The following is a 21,614-nucleotide window of genomic DNA, read 5'->3' as shown; positions in this document are numbered from 1 at the left end:
AATCATTGCAACTTATTATTTACTTATTGGATGTCTATGACACAAGATTCTTTAATGTGAGTGTGTGTGTGTGTGTGTGTGTGTGTGTGTGTGTGTGTGTGTGTGTGTGTGTGCGTGTGTGTGTGTGTGTGTGTGTGTGTGTGTGTGTGTGTGTGAGTCCGTGTGTGTGTGTGTGTGTGTGTGTGTGTGTGTGTGTGTGAGTGTGTGAGTGTGTGTGTGTGTCAGACCTGGTGAATCTGGAATATGGAGACGAGCGCTGCCTGCAGGTAGTCGGACTGAGGCTGTTTGGTGTAGTAGATCTGAATGGGATGCTGTCGGCCCTCCAGATACAGAACCGGTGATTTATTGAAGTACTGAGAGAACAGATCCACATCCATTGTGGCAGACATCACAATCACCTACAGATCAACAGCATCAGTTCACAGAAAACATTACTATAGCATCTGTGCAGTGAAAAGGAGACCGCAGGGGATTAAATATACACACAATCAGTTACAGATTAATCGGATTAAGGAATACAAATTAAGAAATTAAGTATAATTTAATGCAAATATTATATAAATGTCTGTACAGTATGTTAAGCAGTTCAGAATTAATTTAGTATTAAAACTCACTTTACTTTAATACAGCTTATTTTATTCTAAGAAACATTTAGCTTTTTATGAAAAAAATAACTAAAACGGAAATAAAAAAAAATAAAAGCATACTGAAAGAATAAGCTAACAAAAAAAAAAGAAAATGAAGAAAAAAGAAATAAACTAAAACTTTTTTTTCCAAGAAAATAACTATATTAGAGAAACCTACAGATTGCCATGGCAGCATTTCTATTTTTATTTCATTTTAACGTGATGAACTAAAATAAACTGAATACAAAAATTAAACAAAATACATATTTTTATTGACAAAAAAAATATTAAAATACAATGATTTCTATTTTAATTAGTATTAATGAGTAAGCAGAACAAATAAAACTGAAATAAAAAAAAATACCATAAAACGTAAAAACCAAACCTTATGTATTTAAAAAAATCTTAGCGTTTCTCATCCAAATAAACATCTCAGCTTGATCTCGAGGACAGGTCAGGTACCTTCAGAGGTATTTTGTTGAGTTCGCCGCGTCTGCGCTGAGCGCTCTTCACCACGCCGAACAGGACGTCTGTGTGAACGGTGCGCTCGTGAGCCTCGTCCAGGATCACCACGGTGTAACGCAGTAACAAGGGATCGCCTATCGCCTCCCGCAGCAGCATCCCGTCCGTCATGAACTTCAGCTTGGTCTCGGGCGTCGTGACGTCTTCGAAGCGCACCGTGTAGCCCACCTGAGCAAGGACAGAAACCACAGCTGATACTCGGGACGGCGCAGTAGGACAACGCGGGGTTTACCGAGATCCCCCCCGGCGGTGAAACGCACCAGTTTTCCCAGCTGAACCTTCTTCTCCTCGGCCACCCGCGCTGCCAGCGACACGGCGGCCACCCGGCGCGGCTGAGTGATGCCGATGACGCCCTGCCGACCGATGCCGGCCTCGTACAGGTACTGCGGGATCTGCGTGGTTTTACCGGAGCCCGTCTCACCTGCGACACAAAAACACCCGTGTGCTCATCTGCTCATCGGATCGCAAGACCCTTCAGAGGACACCGAGGACAGCCGAAAAGATCCCTGGCGCCTCTCTGCTCTCTATCACAGACATTCACACCACACTCTGCTTCCTCAAAGCCCACGATATAACACAGGACCCCACACACACCATTCAGGCCCTCGCAAGCCTATAGACTCCTCAATAATCACACTTTCTGTTCTATATGCATTCTTTGCACTTCATATTTATTGTTTGCATTTTGTGTTCTTGCACTGATTTTGTCTTTGCACACTACTCCCTTGCACTAGTCTGCACTTTTTTTGGATTGTGTGTGACTTCATGTAGCACCAGGTCCAGGAGAAACGCTGTCTCATCTCACTATATGTAGTTGAAATGACAATAAAAAGCCACTTGAGTTGACTTGAGATGAGATGATGAGATGACTGAGATGAGATGACTTGACTTGAGATGACTTGACTTGAGATGACTTGACTTGACTTGAGATGACTTGACTTGAGATGACTTGACTTGAGTTGAGATGACTTGACTTGAGTTGAGATGACTTGACTTGAGTTGAGATGACTTGACTTGAGTTGAGATGACTTGACTTGAATTGAGTTGAGATGACTTGAGTTGAGATGACTTGAGTTGAGTTGAGTTGAGATGACTTGAGTTGAGATGACTTGAGTTGAGATGACTTGAGTTGAGATGACTTGAGTTGAGATGACTTGACTTGAGATGATGACTTGACTTGAGATGACTTGAGATGACTTGACTTGACTTGATGACTTGACTTGAGATGACTTGACTTGACTTGATGACTTGACTTGAGATGACTTGACTTGAGATGACTTGAGTTGAGATGACTTGAGTTGAGATGACTTGAGTTGACTTGAGTTGACTTGAGATGACTTGAGATGACTTGAGATGACTTGAGATGACTTGAGTGGAGTTGAGGCTTCATTTCCACTTGATTGCACAAACTCTATTTAAACTGGACTGATCTGGACGCTGATGCTGTCACTGAATTCAATGAAGAACAGCTTCTTTGACACAATCCGTATTGTTAAAAGCGTTACATGATAAAGGTGACTTGACTCATAAACCGATTAAATCGAACCTTAATTAAAATCTAAACATCGCGACCTGTAAGGTTTAGGGTGTAGAAAGTGTAACTAGCTTTACTAGTAGTCACACAGAGGTCCTTATAAACTAAATATGATCATTTGTCTGAACTCCTCCCTAAAATCACGCTGGCACACATTTATATTGTAAATGTAAATTATTTGCAAATTAATTTTTTTCTATTCATTATATATGTTCGCGCACAAATACAGTTTACACTCACACGCGTGCATTGCAAATATTTTGGAAAATATTTAGTTTACGTCACATTTTCCTACTAATTACAGTACTCTACTTTTAGCCGAATTATTTTAAGTCTGTATTTTGATTAGTTCATTTTAATCAACTAATTAATTTGGCGGAATCTTGCTATTTTTGACTAAGTTAATGCATCAATGCAATTTAATTTTTTTTTTTAGGCAACCAATCGATCAAGTTTAATTGATTTTAGCTTCAACTCTTCTAAGGAGCCCAACTGCCCAAAACTCTCCCAAAAGTTCAGCTGCTCATAACACCCATTTTATACGGTGAAATATTCACATTCATGAAACATCATTTAGAAAATATCTAGTTGCTATTAACAGTTTTGATAATAAATATGTATGCATAGCACAAGCATAGGCTCCAGGGGACAATAAAATGCACTGAATTACTCTGGCACTTGATGCCTGAAGATCATCCGGGTGTCGGGGTCGTGTCGTGCCGTCTTACCGATGAACACAGCGTTGTGAAGCTGTCGGAGCTGGTTGATGAGTTGGGTTCTGCTCTGATAGATGGGTAGCTGTTTGCGCTGCGCGTCCACGCCGACGGGCGCGTGTCCGGCTCTGGGCAGCAGCATGCCCGGCTTCTTCTTGTCCAGGCGCGAGAAGGGGGAGCCCGGCTTAAATCTCTTCGCCGGAGGAGGGTCGGGGTCGCGGGGCATGGTCTGCGGGAGACGCGCGGCAGCGTGAAGGGCCGGTCTCGCTCATAAAGACAGACGCACGGCGGAAGGAGTCTCGCGCTGCGGTTGTTTACATCATCTGCTCGTGTGGCTCGGGCTGCTGGCGCGCGCCGATGACGTCACCTCGTGGCGCGTCTGCAACGAAACTGAATTTCATTTCGACGCTTATATTGTATTTCCATCTTTTATTATTGTATGTAATCATTTTGGTTGCATGTTTTTATGTTTGTGTTCCCTGACTGCGTTTATATTCGTTTTCATTTTGTGAAATGAATGAATTGTATCTATTTTTTTTACTCTTTATCCATAGCTCGCCTTATCATTATGGAAGCGCCGAATAAAACAGGTAATTTTAACCATTTATGTCACAATTCGGACCATTGTTTTGGTTAAAAGGGCGAGATATAAACTGAAAGTCGCAATCATACGTGATATCGTTTTGTGGAGCGTGACAATATGTGAGCACGCGGATAACCTGAACACTACATTGCAACGTCAAAGTTGTTCATAATTATCTTACGCGTGTGTGCGCGTAGTTACGTTCCTACGTTGAACGTACTGTACGTATGAACGGCCGAGTGAGATACGTGGGCATTGACCAATCAGCGCGCAGTCACGCCTCCGCTCGATTCTGATTGGATGATCCTATGGTACTAATATTCTGCCGCTTCCTGCAGCGGCCTCTTTCTTTCACGCGTCCCTACAGCGAGGTGAGGCGTGACGCATCTCTCGTTATTTTAACGATAATTGCGTCGATATTACATAGTAATAAACCGTAAATGTATCACTAATCACTACCTAGCATTATTAGCACACGACTTGTATGTAATAACAGTCGTTTGAGCTAAAACGCTAAATAGCATTAGCCTGTTAGCATATGCCATGTGAGACGAAATGTAAAACGGCTTTCTAATCTATTACTCCTCTCATTATAGATTAGTATGCCGCTATGTTTATATATGTAATATTTTATGATAATTGCATGTAGTACGTTTTTATTATCATTAGCGTTGAGTTATTATTAATTTATGGCAGGTTAGCTACAGCTTAGCTGTGCCAGTGCTAGTCGTGTGCATGAAGCCTACGCCTTACAGAGACGTTTGGTTTTTCATTTCATTGTGCAGTCTAAGCCAGTAGGTGGCAAAACATTAAGTGTTTCCAACTACAGTTGACTTATTTTAGCGAGCTTTGGGTGTGAAGTGTATAACCATCGAGACGAGTCTCACAGTAATGTCCCTCTAAACGGCTTTCGACCTTTGCTCCTCAGATTTTTCAACCTTGTCTTTAAACCGGCTGTTCACCGATCCTTGGAAGCACTGCCAAGATGCCCAGGGAAGACAGGGCCACGTGGAAGTCCAACTACTTTCTGAAAATCATCGTACGTTCTCACGTTTATTGTTAAGTTGCTGCACGTGTTCAATCGCAGCAGGCTATCTACTTGCCGGCTCTGTCGGTGCTGGTCGGTCGTTCCCCCTGCTGAAAGCAAAAGGTTTCCTACTGTACCTGTGTCCTACTGTCTGTCTGAATCCCACGGCTTACAGGGACGCTTGGTTTCAGACATTTGCTCCAAGTAAAAAAAGACTTTCAAGTGTTAACGTAACGCGTTAAATTTGATTTAAAGTGAAAATTTATACACTTAGTGTATTTTAAATGGGAACTTGAATTGCATTTTTCTCCTCTAATTCTCTGTATTCAGACATGATTCCCATTTTGACGCATCTTTCTGTTCACAGCAACTGCTGGATGACTACCCCAAGTGTTTCATCGTGGGCGCGGACAATGTCGGCTCCAAGCAGATGCAGACCATCCGTCTGTCCCTGCGGGGCAAGGCCGTCGTGCTCATGGGCAAAAACACCATGATGAGGAAGGCCATCCGTGGCCACCTGGAAAACAACCCTTCTCTGGAGAGGTACGCGTCAGCCTTGGCCACAATCCTAACCCACCGTACACAAAGGCTTCGAGTCTTTACTGTGTGCAATCTCCCCAAAATGATTACATCGCTGTGCATGCTTCTAAACAATCCTCTCTTGTTAGCGTTTAGTCACTGATTCCAAAAACCTTGTAGAGCATGTCACGATGCATTTTTGCTCTTGACAAGAGTTTCTTATTCTCTAATCGGCAGAAAAACTGTTCTGGTTTTGTTGCTCAACTCTCCAATTCATACAAATAAGTTTTTACATGATTGCACTTCTTGAATACTGTTTTTTGACTAGAACTGAAGCTTTTATTTTAATAAGTGCATTAAAGCAGATTCATATGAATTATTTGAGCTCCGCTTTAAATGAGGTAACATGAGGCCTGTTTTTAGTCCATAGATGCAGGAAAAGTTACAGGCCGGCCGCTGTGGTGCCGGTTTGTCGTTCCCCCTGCACAAATAAACCTGTCTCCTCCTATCCCTGTGTGTTTGCATCCCACGACTCGCAGGGACGCTAGGTCTCAGACACTTAATACACACTGTGTGTGTCTAAGCTCTCGCTTTGAAGCGCTCCGGGTGAATGTTTGACACGTTGCTGTGTTTTGCAGGCTGCTTCCCCACATCCGCGGGAACGTGGGCTTCGTCTTCACCAAGGAGGATCTGACCGAGGTCCGGGATCTGCTGGTGGCGAACAAAGTGAGTGTCGCTGAGCCGCCGTGTGAATGTCTGAGGCTCTTCGGGGCTTGAACGCGTCTCTTCATGTGACCGGCTGTCGTCTGTGAACGCAGGTGCCCGCTGCCGCCCGCGCCGGTGCCATCGCCCCGTGTGAGGTGACCGTCCCGGCTCAGAACACCGGCCTCGGTCCCGAGAAGACCTCCTTCTTCCAGGCTTTGGGAATCACCACTAAGATCTCCAGAGGAACCATTGAAATCTTGGTTAGTAGTGGAAAGTCGTCTCAGCTTCAAATGATTTTAAAAATCATCTTATGGTTTAATTTGCCACCTTTTTTTGTATTTAATGAATTGGTTCTATCATATTTAATAGATTTAGTGAAGGCACGCCTTTTCCAGTCAATGAGTAAGCTTCATCCAAGAATGTAAGCTTGTTTTTGCAAACATGTTGAATTTAAGATGGTCTCTGTTTTAGTTCAAAATGCTGAGTCCATAGATGCAGGAAAAACTACGGGCCGGCTGCTGTGGTGCCGGGTTTGTCGTTCCCCCTGCGCAAATAAACCTGTCTCCTACTATCCCTGTGTGTTTGCATCCCACGACTCACAGGGACGCTAGGTCTCAGACATTTTAAATTGCACATGTTTAATGTTTGAAGCGATCTAAGCGTCCTGTGCCGTCCACAGAGCGACGTTCAGCTCATCAAAACCGGAGACAAGGTGGGCGCCAGCGAGGCCACGCTGCTCAACATGCTGAACATCTCGCCCTTCTCCTACGGGCTGATCATCCAGCAGGTGTACGACAACGGCAGCGTCTACAACCCCGAGGTGCTGGACATCACTGAAGATGCTCTGCACAAGAGGTTCTTGGAGGTCAGTTCAGTTGATGCTACTTCAGCATGTTGGGATTCGGCCTGAAAGTATGACGGCTCGATCTCAATTGTGGATGTTTGTAAATGGTGTTCGTAAAGATGCAGGAAAAGTTACGGGCCGGCTGCCGTGGTGCCGGTTTGTCGTTCCCCCTGCACAAATAAACCTGTCTCCTCCTATCCCTGTGTGTTTGCATCCCACGACTCGCAGGGACGCTAGGTCTCAGACAGTTTTAAATTTGTTCATTTTAAATTCATTGTGCTTTTTGTATTCATTGCAAATGATTTTTTTCAACAGTTCATTATGTAGGACCTAAAATAAGTACCATTTTAAGGTTTAAAATGTACTTGATAAAAAGCATTGTTTTAAGCAGCAGTGTAGTTTGCTTTTTTTTTTTTTTTTTTTTTTCAAAATTATGCTTGAATTTATATTATGTAAAAAAACACCACTATAATTAAAGTCTTGTCTCTTTTTAAAATAAACAAAGGTGAGATTTCCTATATAAAGTGAAATGTTTTAATGTAAAATCTGATGGAATATTCAGTCCCTAAAGCGTCTTATTCTCTGACATCTGTGTAACTTGTCCCTTTCTTCTGCTCAGGGTGTGAGGAACATCGCCAGTGTGTGTCTGCAGATCGGCTACCCGACGCTCGCCTCCATCCCTCACTCCATCATCAACGGATACAAGAGGGTCCTGGCTGTCGCCGTGGAAACGGACTACTCCTTCCCCTTGGCTGAGAAGGTAAAGCTCGGACCTCTCGCTGATCTGCAGGTTTAGGTTACGAAACTGCTTTTCTGTGCCGTTCTGTTGATCAGTCCTGCATAAAGTGACCTGTATCCAGCCGTCCGCATCCGTTTGCTGGGTCTCGGCCCTTAATGGACTATTTATTTCTCCCCCTGCCTTCACTGGTGCTGAACACGTCTCTGATTTTTCTCCCCAGGTGAAGGCCTACCTGGCTGATCCCAGCGCCTTCGCTGCCGCAGCTCCTGCCGCTTCGGTTGCTGAGGTCAAATCCGCAGCTCCTGCGGCTAAAGAGGAGGCACCCAAGGAGGAGTCCGAGGAGTCTGATGAAGACATGGGCTTCGGCCTGTTTGATTAAACTGCTGAATGGATATCCATGTCAGACTAACATCAATAAAACATCTGGAAACATCCGTTATGGCTCATGTCATCTGATTCTGTGCTATTGGGTTAAGTTTTACCAACCAGGTCACAAATCACTTAATCGCTTATCTGTAGGTTTGCTGTCAAATGCCAGTGTGAAACTAAGCACCAAATGTTCCTTTCGTAGACCATGAGAACCGAGCTAGTGGTTTGAGAGGTTTAGTGTGCGGTGCATGAAGCTCTAAGGTTAAAAGCATGATCGGAGCCTCTTAAGGCATTGACTGCTCTGTGTTTGTGGTTGACGTCTTAACCCTTGTTGCAATTAAACCATTTAAAGAGAACAGATCATTGATGAAATGTTTGTATGTAATACTGGACCAAGCTTTGAACTGATCAATCAGCATGCTGCCCCAAATCTTCAGTTTTATAATAAATTAACAACCGACAAAATAAATTGACAAAAGTTAGCTTTGCAATATCAGTATTATGCAATCATTTAATCCTATGTTTTAATAGCAGACTGCATGCTCTTCTGCCACCGGTTAATCTTTACAGAAAGATTTTTTTTTTTCCTTCATCCACAAGGTTCAGTTTTTGCCCTGGAAAAACAAACGTAATGTGTATTTTAAGCAGTAATCACGTCTTGTTGATTTGAATGATCCGCTCTTTAATTTGCAATTGAAGGTCAAAACAGTGAAGCATTTCAACAAAGAATAAAAAGTCCAATTATGACTATAACGCCACATCCACGTCACCAGAAAGAACCTGCTGTTTCACCTTAGCATAGAAAAAAAAACATTTACAAGAAATCCAGAATGAATTAAGCGGACTGAATTTTAATTTCTTGCAGACTTGTAATATAGGCTAGTCGTCGCGCCTGGAATCATTTCGCAGCAGCGACCGCACGAATCTGCTCCAACAGTTTCTCTATGTTGTTCGAGATGTTTTTTCCAGCGACTCCCATAACTTCAGCGGTCATCTCGGCGCTGTAAGGGCCTTTTAAGATGCCGTATTTCTTTCTCCAGTCACCAGGCTTATCTGATGGAACATTAATACACATAAGATCAGTGCAAAGTGAAAAACGGAGCCAAAAGTGGTGATCATTGGGGTCACTAAAGACAGGAGACCGAATTTCAGTGTCTTTTTATGGAAGTACTATTTTGTGCACCATATTACAAAAGACAAAACTAACCAGCAAACATGCCCTGGGTGCTTACAGCCATTTATAACGAGAGATTATTTAAGGCAGCAATACGTGCAACTGTGATAAAAAGAGACAATATTTCATTTTTACTGGTGTACAAAAGGCCATATATCATTATAATACTTCTAAATGATCCAGTTGTGGTCTGTGTAGTAAGGGAGATTTGGACTATCTTGCCAAATTTGTGTTCTAGTATTTAGGATTTAAAACGATTAATAATAAGAGAATCTATACAAATACAGTAGGGTTCAGGGAACTTCCGGCACCTTTGGTGCTTGGATCCCTAATTATGTTCTAAACAAGATATGGGCTGAGATATACTTTTTTGGGATGTTACATAATGGCGCAGAAGACTTTATTAAATATCTTTACTACGGGAGCTTTCTAATCCGCGTCGAATAATCGAGCAAAAGATCAACGGAGCATGCATTCATTTAGATTAGATTTAGATTCTGTAATAGTTCAACACACAATATGAATTCAAGCTGCATATTTCTATTACACAACACTCCTGAAAGAGGAAACCCCACGTCATTCAAGTCCACAGATCAAAGGAGCACACATTTAACGTAAAATTAAACCATGACTACAATATCAAATGCCCATAATGCGTTTTAGGCTTCTTCTCATTACCTAGTCGGATTCAACATGCATTTTAACAGTTTATCTGACATTAAATCTGAAGAATCTAGTCTGGAAATGCAGCTTTGTTCAAGATGAGTGAAAGATGTTAACGTACCTCCACAGTTGACCACATTAAACAGAGGGATGTGGATCACGGTTGGAACGTTTTGGCCTTTGAACACGTAGAAGTCTTTGGGTTTCTTCCCTTCGTCACTGGGAACGTTGACTTCAGGGAAAGGGATGTTTAGTTTCTTGCACGTCTTAGCAGCTTCTCTCACCGTCTGCAGTGGAAAAACATAGCAGGAGCACTTTAGCATTTTTGTTGAGACTGATGGTATGACTGTGAATGTCATCGTTATTTACAAAAAAAGACGAATGGGATCAGAACGACATGCGTGTTGCGTAAATGGTGATGGAATTGGAACGCACCATTTTAAGAAGATTTGTGCATTATATAGAATTAAATAAGCACATACCGTGAAAGGATCTCCGTCGCTGAAATCCAGAGCAATGAGGAGGTCAATGTTTCGTTCTTTTCTCAGCATTGAGAAGTAGGGTGAGTTGAGCAAGAGTCCGGCGTCTATAAAATCTCTCGTCTCTTTTTGCAAAAGAGCGGCTGGCACTGATTCGTCTACTCGACCATAGATTGAAGTGAGGCTTTTTTTTATTATTCACACTGAATTTACCAAACGTGTCTGTTCTTACCTGTCATGTTGTGGAGGAAGTTATAATTCCTGCCCCAGATACTCTGAGTGATGCATCTACAAAGATCAAACAAATACACTCTTCAGGATTGGTTTTTCTGCTCAGTAAGCGGTTCTTAGAGTGTCGTCAATAACTCCTGGCTGTTTCGGGTTCTTAACGTGGTTAAGTTAAGTATCGTTTGGTCAGTACTGGGTTGAGCTAAAATGTGCTGCATGCCTTCTGTTTATCATTATTTACAGACCTCCAATATATTCTCCAGCCTTAGTTGACGATCATTATAGACTCAAGTAAGTTAGAAATACAAAGGGTTCACACAAAACAAGGGGAGTCCTTATGCCGCCTGCTATTATTAGCACCAGCTTCCACAAGACATCAGATGTGTTAAAGCATCAGCCACATTTAAATCCAGAAACAAAACCCATTCGTTTAGCTGTGCATTTATTGAATGCACTGAATGCCTGTACTTCCATTATAAAAGTTTAAACAGAAGGTAGCTGTGAGAGCTGTGATGGAAAAGAGAAAGTGGGCAAAGAAAAGTGTGTTGGTTAATCAGTTGAAAGCAGGACCTCTGAGTTGTTTTTGTTCAGTTATGATGGTCAAAGTATGTCGTGGGTGAAGCGGTGGAATAGTTCGATGTTTGGGAAGGTTTTTTACTTAATGAGGAAGAGTTTGTATATGCAAAGCTTGAGAATGTTTTTATTGTCGTGATTATTATTCTTAATTTTCTAAATCCAACCCATTTTTGTCAGACTCGACATGTTCATTTTCATCTGTGGTATCTCTGATCGGCTTTGGCTTAAGCTTACCTGCGTAATCGAAACACCCTGAGACTGTCATATCCTGTCGTAATCTTAAAACTGTTTGGTAATACCTAATTTTGCACTTCCAAAAAGGAAAATTGGCCAACAAACCTCAATCTCACGATGCTTTAGCTTCATCAGTTTTGCTGTTCCTTCAATAAGTATTTACCGGAAAAGAATATTGCCATCCACATTTCTCTAAAGAGGCAACGAAGTTCAGCTTTAGGCCCAATCTCTCTGGTCAGTCCCTGTCGGACTTTTCTTGAGTTAATTTTGCAAGCTAATTCGTCGTCCTATCATATCGATCCTGTTCCTAATCCTCTTCTAAAACTGTACCGCTTTGTCAACCTGTTTCTCCCTTACTGTTTGTGTTTCTGGTGCTTTTCTTCTCTGACAGACAGTTTTACATCCACTACTGTCAGTTAGAAGCAAGGTGTCCCCCAGGGCTCTGTCCTCGGCCCGCTCTTATTCATTACGTACATACTCCCCCTGCTTCAAATCTTGTACCGACTCGGCTTTAATTACCATTTACATGCTGATGAGATTCCAATCTACTCTGTAGGCCCACTCTATCCACTCAGATTGACACAATTTCTGCTTGCGTCCATGAAATATTAGCTCCTGGCTTCCTGGTATGTCTGTCAACTGCTCCTCCCTGACTCAGTATTGCCTTGCTTCAACCAGGAGCAGATCATTCGGCGTTGCTGCACCCAAACTATGCAACCGATTTCTCCTCAATGTCAATAATATTTCTTAATTTAAATCTTCTCCAAACCCAGCTGTTCTCATCTCCTCATTTTAAGTCCTACATCTATGTTTTCTGAATGTTATTGTTAATGCACGCTGTGTTTTGTTCACTTTTTATGTCACCTGTGCTAATGATCGTCTTTTCTAATCGTATCTTTAGTGTAAAGCATCCTTGAGCACTGGGAAAGTGCTATATAAATAAAACGTATTATTATTATTATAGCAGAAGCCACATTTGCACACTTTTTCCGTTTAACACTGTAAAGCTGTTTTGACACGATCTGTATTGCATAAAGGGCTATATAAATAAAGGTGACCTGACTTGAGTGTTTTTTGTGTAGTTTGGCCAGTCTGCTTTTTAGCTCCAAAAAGGTCTGTAAAAAGACGAGAACATATTTTAGTAATCCGTTCATATTCTAGTCTGCGCAACTACAAGCATAATTTACAACTAGGCCAATAAGTAAAATAAAATAACATAAAACACTGAGAATGACATTACGGCATTAAAAACTAAACCACTGAACCTGCTGCAGTAACTGTGACAACTAGCCCCAAATATGATCTGTATAGATTCTAGCACACTTCAGGAAAGGTTTACCGGTCAGCTTTGTTTTGGAGGACTGCTCAAGGGCAGAGGGGTCAGCGTTCACAATGCTCGAGAGCTCCTGGTAACATTCATCTGTAGGTGGGGAAACACATTGATTATATATACACTACCAGTCAAACGTTTATGAGGAATCTCATGTCCTCACCAAGCCTGCATTTAATTGATCCAAAGTACAGCAAACGCAGTACAATTTTTTTACTTTTTAAAATAATGTTTTCTTCCTCTGGATATATTGAAAGACTTTGTGGATTCTCCTTCTTCATCAAGCTTAGCACTACCTGTGACAGCTGCATGTTGATGCAAAATAGCATTTTTAATCTGTACTTACAGACATTTTTCGAGTATTTTGACATATTGGCTTTTTGGCGTTAAATCTAACAACTCCCCTTATTTTCAAACAACTTCTTCTTGTTTTTTCAGCGTTCTTCTACTATTGCATGATGAACTATTAATGTACGATAAATCATTATTACTCTACACTGACTGCAATATACGTTAAATTGTAATCCTAGGAAAGGAAATTTGAGCCACCAGCTCTATGTAACATGTATTGCATTTTTTTGTGCTTCCATGAATTGCATTCATGTATAAAAGAATTAAAAGAGTTTGTCAAGGAACCTTGTAAGTCCTTCACTGACCTTCACCGGCAGACTGCTGAGAGCTCCTCGAGGCGTTTCCTCCGGTCTTATCTTTTCATTTTTACAGCGAATAGCAGGTGTTTCCACACAACCAGAAGAAATCATACAAAGCATTATTTTATCAGATTTTTCCATGGGATTTTAGATCTGAAGAAACATTTTTAACATATACAGCCAAACCAAAAAATTATTCAAGCAATAGATATAATTGGGGTTTTTTTAATAGTGAGTGCAGGATAGCAAAAATCTCCCACATCCCAAAAATCAGTGGACTGCCAGTAAAATTGATTAAATTTTAAGTTGACCATTTTTTGTTAAATACCTTTCTATCAACTAATCTGACGTTATCAGGATTCATTTGTTCTGACACACTTTATCTCTGAATAAATGTATTCTTTCACTGTATTTGTACAGTATTATTCATACCCTTAATTTGTCAGCTTGTAACTTGAACATTGGCTCGGCCAGAAACGACAGATCAACAAAAATTCGAATACGTGGGAAAAAAAAATCTATAAATAAACATAATAAAATTCTATACCTTTCTCCATTTTGTCTAATGCTGATTTTAGTTCAGGTGCTGAAATAGCTGAAAAACAAAATCAATTGAAAAGGAAATTACTTTGAAGCAGAGTGAAATCTTCAAGTTTTAGAGTTGAAGTTGTACCTTTTATCCATTTCCAGGTCGCCTCTCCATCGGCTAAAGCACTGCTGCACACAGCTGCAGGAAACAAATATGAATATTCACTGATGTTTGTCATAATGAAGCAGAATGCACAAATCTGAATACATTACTGCTGTTTTAATGGCTCGTAACTGGTTGCCAGTTCTCTGGAAAACCTCCCTTTTTCTCGGAGGACCCTATCCTCTGTTTGTGAGTTTAAATCTAAAATAAAGTTATATCTGCCTGCCTAGGCATTCTAGTTATATTTTTATTTCATCACGTTCGCCTGCATGCGTCTTAGTCCAGTAAACAAGATTTACAGTAAGATGTCATTTGTTAACATTACTTAATGTTTGAACTAACACGAACGACACTAAACCGTCTATTCATCTTTGTTAACGTTAGTTAAGAAAAATACAACTACTCATTGTTCGTTCACGGTGCGTTAACTAATGTTAACAAACACAATTTTGTGATTTTAATAACGCATTAGTAAATGCTGAAATTATTTTCAATGCTTTACATGCTTTTTGATTATTACGTTGGAATGAGAGTATAGTTCCTGGTTATATCGCAACTTTTCCTTTCTCTTCAGCCTTAGTAGACTATGTAACTATAGAGATTTAAATAGGGAAAGCATCAAAACTCTTCGGCCATTTTTGAGCAAGATGCTAATGGTCTAATCAGATTCAGTGATCTATGCTAAGCTATGCTAAAAGTGCTATCGCCAGACCCGGAGATCAGCTGAATGGATTCAAAAATGGTTTAACTGAGCCTGTTTTCAAAAAAGTGGCGTGTTCCTTTAAGCTTGTTCGCTGCTGTGTGTGTATATATATATATATATATATATATATATATATATATATATACATATACACGTGACCCTGGACCACAGAAGCTTACGTTGCAAGGGTATATTTGTAGCAATAGCCAAAAATGCATTGTATGGGTCAAAAATGATATTTTTATTTTATAAACATATGTTACATGAATGCATTTAGTAAATTTCCCACCGTAAATCAAAAACGAATTCATGATTAGTAATATGCATTGATAAGAACTTAATTTGGACAACTTTAAAGGCTATTTTCTCAGTATTTAGATTTTTTCGTCACACCCTGATTACAGATTTTGAAACTCGTCGTTTTTAAAACTTTTCATATCGAACTTGTTTCAATCCAACAAACAATACATCAGTGGATATATATGTACGTGTATAAATCTCAGTTTGAAAAAAAATGTCCTCATAACTGTTTTTGTGATCCAGGGTCTCACACGTTTCTATTGAGCTACTCCTGCTCTCTCTGTGAGTTCGTTACCTTGCAGGTACAGCATGTCCATTTCAGGCTGGTGTTTTTTCTTGGAGCCGTTCTCGAACTGGCTGCCGAAGTTACAGGTGTCCACAAACGCTCCGGTGAGGGAGTAACCCGCTTCATGTGGACTGACCTCAAGCCAGGGGTCTGCAGAAAACAGAAAGCACCACCATTTACTGTAACAGCTGACAGAAACGCATTAAAACTCTGTCTCTTTCCAAAACAATCACAGACCTCCTTCCTCGCGTTTTTTGCATTGCTTGTCGATCACTGCGTAGACGGGGTACGGGTCTTTACTGTGCTGGTCCCACTGCTCTGAAATCGTTTGTTCATCGATCTGAAGAGAACATATTTTTTATCGTGTCATGTGTAGTGGAGACCGCATCGGCGATCGCTAAAAAGCTTGAATCATGACATTTTTAAAAACAAGCTGTAAATGTAAAAATCGGATCTCTACAGTGGCTGAACCTTTTAGAAAGAGTGTTTCTCTACCAAATGAAGATGGTCGGTGGTTTCTCCACTGATATCATCCCAAAGGGCCTTGAAATATTTGAAAAAAAGTTTCTTGGGTTTACAACCATCAAAAGGTTCAACCAAGGGCTTGACGTCTTTGAGAGAAGTGGCACTTTTATTTTTTTTAACATGTTGAGTAGATCTCATCATATTCATTCTCATGGATTATATTTTTAACGCTATCGGTAATGTTATTAATGCAGTGAGTGAATAAAAGCATTGCTTTAATCATTCAAACATGTTAAAAGTCTTGATCAATTTATCAAGATATTGCAAATATTAAATTTTTTTTCATTTAAAACTTTTGCTGTTACAATTATTGGAATTATTAAAATATTTGGACTTTTTGAATAAAATGAATGCCTAACCATGGTAAAAATGCCCCCATCCCCACTATTTTGAGACCCGTGGCAAGCATCACATTTGAAAAGAGCTCATTTTCATATCTAATGTCATGTCATCTATGTTCTATTGTGAGTAAAACATTGGCTCATGTGATTTGAAAGTCTTTCAGTTTACATTTTATTCAAATTTCAACATTTCCAGAACTCAGGTGGTAATATATCTGTTATATGTTCCCCGTGTTGGTCTTGGGACTTTTGTTAAAGTTTTCCCTTTTTCTATTGTGCCTGCATTTGATCAAATAATATTTCATTAATAGCAGTTCACTTCATTTCATTCAAATCAGCAGCAAACCTTGGATTCGTCATTGAATTGTACAAAACTCTGACGTCAATCAAACCCGGATGAAAGCATGTAAAGTGTGAGAGTATGTACAACACACATACACTTATCTAATAATATTCAACCCGAAAAACACATGCACTTTAAAACTGAACATGAGCCCGTGTACCCTCATCAAGTGAAGGTGGCTTGTGTTAGGAATAGTAGCTCACCTCCTTCACATATGATGTGACAAACAACACCGCCCAGAGGTCAGTCAAGCTGAAGAAGTCTTTCATGTAATATTTCTTCAGTTTGGCCACTTTGTCGTCCCAGCTGACTCCTGGACCGCTGATTCTCTCGATGATTTTGTCTTTCATAGTCTCTAGTTTGGTGGACCAGTCTGGTTCCTTGTATAAGGAGGCCATGCACCTTCAGAGAAGAACATACTGCTCTTAGTTTTGACATTCAGTGTGTGTGTGTGTGTGTGTGTGTGTGTGTGTGTGTGTGTGTGTGTGTGTGTGTGTGTGTGTGTGTGTGTGTGTGTGTGTGTGTGTGTGTTTCTCAGGGCTGGTACCAGGTGGATCCAGAGACTCCGCTCAGATAAAGGATGCAGTCCAGAAGACCCGCTTTATCAAGCTGAACCAGACATTCCAGCAAACCCACCATGGCTCTCTGTCCTCCTCCAGAACCCAGTAATGCTATGTTCGGCATTTTATCCTAAAACACACACGCCACTTAAAGCATAAACCTCAGGAAACAGTTTTCATCAATCATATCATAAAATTCCATCAAGTTTAATTAAACAATCCATATACGCTTATCCTTATACTTCATAGTATGAAGAATTTAAAATGAATAACTACAGCCTGGTAGTGTCACAGAACAGTGTGGTAAGGAGCAGACAAAGATGAAGAGTACAATAAATTAATAATCCACGTAAAATTAGTCCAACAAGCAGGGTGGCACAAACATGGAGTATAGACGAGACTGGATGAAGAAACGAGGCTAATTAATGACACACCCAATGCAACCCATTGTTCCTTTCTCAAAACCAGAGATATCTTGTTTAAGATATGGCTTGTTTAAACATACCACACTTTACTAGGTCACAGAGTGGGTTTATTCTCATTACATGTAAAATGTAAAAGAAAGATGGAAGAGGGCGGAGCTATTACTTTGTCTGCAGCGTCGCTGCGGGCGCCATGTTCTGGAGAAGCTGCGCTTGTTGAAATTGAAACTGCTTTTGTGTTTGCGTTTCCAAAAGAGGACACGACTAGAAATCAGTGTCAGTTTGTTAGACTAGAAACCAGCTTGTTTGGTGTTTCTCTGACCCTAAACGTCCGTCAATTTCGAACTTTCCGCTTCCTAGCAACGGATTCTTCTCCGAAGCTTTGCTTTTAAATATTTCAACTCAGAGCAAGATCCTTTACTAATCATTAATTGTGTCTCCCCTGAATGCAACAAAATTTGTAACGTAATTGTTTTTGTGCCATAGCCCCGGGACACGCTCGTGGCATTCAGCCAATCAGAGCACACCGTATAGCTGGCCAATCAGAGCACACCTTGCTTTTTTGGAACTATGAGCTTTGTACAAATCAACACGCTTCAGGAAGGAGGGGTTATAAACACATTGCATTACAGCTGATACACAAAATAATTATTTTTAGAAACATCATGACCCCTTTATTCACTGGGTATGCACCATTTCAGATTTGTTCACAAATAATAATAATAGCTCAATGTTTTCAATCACCGTTCCCATAGCATTATTAATATTGTCGTTGTGCCACATGTGCTCTATTATCTTTCAGCATGTGGTGACGTGACCAACATGATCACATGTGCAAAATATGTGGACACGTGATCACTGTTTCTCTGTATGATAGAATTATCCGTTGGTCATATACATATCTATGAAGTATTATATAAGATGTTTTACCTGAGTGCAGTGTATATTAAGCTTCTGCAGGCTTTGCAGAACAGTGTTTTTCCTTCTGGCTATAAACTCTCTCTCGTCTGTGTTCAGAGAGTGTCCCATTCTCACCTCACCGCTGCGGCAGAGACACAGACAAAATATTCTGTAATCCATTCCAGTCATTTATTCTCTGAAGTGTCCAGTTTGTTATAAATTAATCGTGAATTGTGTAAGTAATGCAGCATGTCGTTACCTTTCCTGGGCTTTGGATGCACTCATCTATAAAACAAAAGAGCTGACAATGAAGTAAACCTTCTGAAAATAATTTGATCAACTTTGTCAGAAGATCTATATAACCTTAATCATTATATATATATATATATATATATATATATATATATATATATATATTTATTTTATTTTTTTTATTTAATGCCATATATATATATATATTAATAATATTTCACAATATATTGTTTTGTCACAATTTTTGAGCAAAAAAGCACATTTTTAACATGATTAAAAATACCTATTGAGTGACAGATAGCCTACCATCTTTGTCATGGAAAACACTTGTTGGTTTACATTGAGTTTGTAGTTTTATCATATTCAAAAGTTACTGAGAAACACACCCAAATGAAGCATTTCACGTGTCTTGTGTGTCAACCACCATGGAAGAAAGGGGCGGGGTGAGCAGTAGCTCATTAGCATTTAAAGAGACATGCCCCAAAACCAGCCGTTTTCACAACAGTTGAGGATTTTCATTCAAAGTATGTTACAGAGATTGCATGCGGAGCCTAAATAATCATATCAACTCGTGGAAATTGGGCAGCCAATGTTTACACTTCAATTGTAGTAACTTTCAAATATATAATTTGATAACCATAATACAGTTGAAAAGTTCATGTGATCTCAATTTCTGATATTTATTGCATTTATGGTACTGTTGTCAGCTACAAAGGCATTGAAATATTAACTGCTCTTGTATTGCTGAAAATAACTCATGTACATAAAGCTTTATGCTCTGTACTCACAGTGTCCGCGGATCCTGAGTCTTCAGCAGCAGCACCAGCAGAGATTTGTGTGTGTGTGTGTGTGTGTGTGTGTGTGTGTGTGTGTGTGTGGGTGTGTTGGGAAGGGAGGTGCTGCAGTCTGAGTGGCAGGCAACAGGTTGATCTGGATGAACTTGTTGATAGAACAATTTTTTTTGTACTGTAATCTTTCTTTCTTACAGCAATACACTTTACATATTGCAATATCATTCTTGCAAAGTTTAAGGCAAAGTTTAAGGCAACCAGCTTCAGCGGACTCTTTTAGTTCGATCCAATTCCATTCGGTTTAAGGAACAAAAAATCTCCTTCAAAAATAAGTTGACAAAACTCAAATATCTGCTGAAGCCGGTTGCCTTAAATTTGTAACTTTTCTCAACTCTTATTTTTAATATAGTGTCCTTTAGTGACCGCTTACTGTGATATATTGACATCCACATTATTCTTACAATCTTTTCCATTAAGGTGCGATATTCTATGACCAAATTGTTTCAAAATCAAGTAAATGCTGCAATATTTGAATATAATTGTAAATATATTCAGTTAATAAATCAACAAATAAAATGAATAAATGCATGTTGATTTTATATAAGCATCATTGTTATATATATATATATGAGTATCATCAGCATAACAATGGAACTGAATCCTGTATTTTCTAGAAATATTCTCGAGGGGCAACATGTGTAATGTAAATATCAGAGGGCCTAAGACAGATCCTTGTGGAACATTTTAACCTTTTAAATGAACAAAGTGATTATGATTGTGTGTGTGCATGCAGAGAGGCTAACAAACATGCTCAGTCATAGCTTTATTTCTTTCAACTCTTTGTTTTCGTGTTACAGTTCAGTTGTCTGTGTGTTTGTGTGTGAGGGTTTGCCACATTGAGAGTGTTGTGTGTGCTCCCTCCTTCATGCATGTGTGATCTGCATTGTCGGACTTGAATTATCGATTAAAAAATGCTCTGAATTATTTTCTACTCCCCCAATTCATTTTCTATGGGTGGACAAATTAGATTCAGAAGGTATTGCTTCTTTTTTATATCGCTTAACAACAGTCTGTGTGTGTGTGTGTGTGTGTGTGTGTGTGTGTCTGTGTGTGTGTGTGTGTGTGTGTCTGTCTGTGTGTGTGTGTCTGTCTGTGTGTGTGTGTGTGTGTGTGTCTGTGTGTGTGTGTGTCTGTCTGTGTGTGTGTGTCTGTGTGTGTGTGTGTGTCTGTGTGTGTGTGTGTGTGTGTGTGTGTGTGTGTCTGTGTCTATGTGTGTGTGTGTGTGTGTGTGTGTGTGTGTGTGTGTGTGTGTGTGTGTCTGTGTCTGTGTCTGTGTGTGTGTGTGTGTGTGTGTGTGTGTGTGTCTGTCTGTGTGTGTGTGTGTGTGTGTGTGTGTGTGTGTGTGTGTGTCTGTGTCTATGTGTGTGTGTGTGTGTGTCTGTGTGTGTGTGTGTGTGTCTGTGTCTGTGTGTGTCTGTGTCTGTGTGTGTGTGTGTCTGTGTGTGTGTGTGTGTGTGTGTGTGTGTGTGTGTGTGTCTGTGTGTGTGTGTGTGTGTGTGTGTGTGTGTGTCTGTGTGTGTCTATGTGTGTGTCTGTGTGTGTGTGTGTGTGTGTGTCTGTGTGTGTGTGTGTGTGTGTGTGTGTGTGTGTGTGTGTGTGTGTGTGTGTGTCTGTGTGTGTGTGTGTGTGTCTGTGTGTGTGTGTGTGTGTGTGTGTGTGTGTGTGTGTGTGTCTGTGTGTGTGTGTGTGTGTGTGTGTGTCTGTCTTGTGTGTGTGTGTGTGTGTGTGTCTGTGTGTGTGTGTCTGTCTGTGTGTGTGTGTGTGTGTGTGTGTGTGTCTGTGTCTGTGTGTGTGTGTGTGTGTGTGTGTGTGTGTGTGTCTCTGTGTGTGTGTGTGTGTCTGTCTGTGTGTGTGTGTGTGTGTGTCTGTCTGTGTGTGTGTGTGTGTGTGTGTGTGTGTGTGTCTGTGTGTGTGTGTGTGTGTGT

General features: G+C 40.4%; 3 protein-coding genes across 3 annotated transcripts in view; 1 reads left to right on the top strand and 2 right to left on the bottom strand.

The window, feature by feature from the left end:
• The window catches only part of dhx33 (DEAH (Asp-Glu-Ala-His) box polypeptide 33), a 10,536-nt gene extending 6,734 nt beyond the window's left edge, over positions 1 to 3,802 (bottom strand). Inside the window, exons 1-4 of the mRNA XM_043238239.1 lie at positions 3,411 to 3,802; positions 1,409 to 1,569; positions 1,089 to 1,316; positions 228 to 398 (exon numbers count right to left, since the gene is read on the bottom strand). Of these exons, the coding sequence (XP_043094174.1) occupies positions 228 to 398; positions 1,089 to 1,316; positions 1,409 to 1,569; positions 3,411 to 3,621 (771 nt within the window). The 5' untranslated portion in view covers positions 3,622 to 3,802. The remainder of the gene's footprint in view (positions 1 to 227; positions 399 to 1,088; positions 1,317 to 1,408; positions 1,570 to 3,410) is intronic.
• A 433-nt stretch (positions 3,803 to 4,235) lies between these two features.
• Positions 4,236 to 8,246, top strand: rplp0 (ribosomal protein, large, P0). The gene is made up of 8 exons (XM_043238248.1): positions 4,236 to 4,349; positions 4,907 to 5,017; positions 5,373 to 5,548; positions 6,163 to 6,250; positions 6,343 to 6,489; positions 6,909 to 7,094; positions 7,693 to 7,833; positions 8,033 to 8,246. The coding sequence occupies exons 2-8, from the start codon at positions 4,964 to 4,966 to the stop codon at positions 8,189 to 8,191; spliced, it is 951 nt and encodes a 316-aa protein (XP_043094183.1). The 5' UTR covers positions 4,236 to 4,349; positions 4,907 to 4,963; the 3' UTR covers positions 8,192 to 8,246.
• Positions 8,247 to 8,665: 419 nt separating this feature from the next.
• On the bottom strand, positions 8,666 to 19,717 carry LOC122344695 (cytosolic phospholipase A2 gamma-like). The gene is made up of 16 exons (XM_043238244.1): positions 19,627 to 19,717; positions 18,846 to 18,871; positions 18,617 to 18,728; positions 17,252 to 17,394; positions 16,908 to 17,106; positions 15,733 to 15,835; positions 15,505 to 15,645; positions 14,189 to 14,242; positions 14,063 to 14,110; positions 13,522 to 13,572; positions 12,875 to 12,955; positions 12,599 to 12,650; positions 10,730 to 10,785; positions 10,501 to 10,655; positions 10,140 to 10,305; positions 8,666 to 9,234 (listed from the first exon to the last, which is right to left on the bottom strand). Exons 2-16 carry the CDS (start codon positions 18,869 to 18,871, stop codon positions 9,080 to 9,082), a joined length of 1,542 nt encoding a protein of 513 aa, XP_043094179.1. The 5' UTR covers positions 19,627 to 19,717; the 3' UTR covers positions 8,666 to 9,079.
• Between the last annotated feature and the right edge of the window lie 1,897 nt (positions 19,718 to 21,614).

The sequence above is a fragment of the Puntigrus tetrazona genome, chromosome 5, assembly GCF_018831695.1.
Source record: "Puntigrus tetrazona isolate hp1 chromosome 5, ASM1883169v1, whole genome shotgun sequence".
Classification (NCBI taxonomy): domain Eukaryota; kingdom Metazoa; phylum Chordata; class Actinopteri; order Cypriniformes; family Cyprinidae; genus Puntigrus; species Puntigrus tetrazona.
Note: the sequence above shows the minus strand (reverse complement) of the source record. Positions and strands in the feature narration are given on the sequence as shown.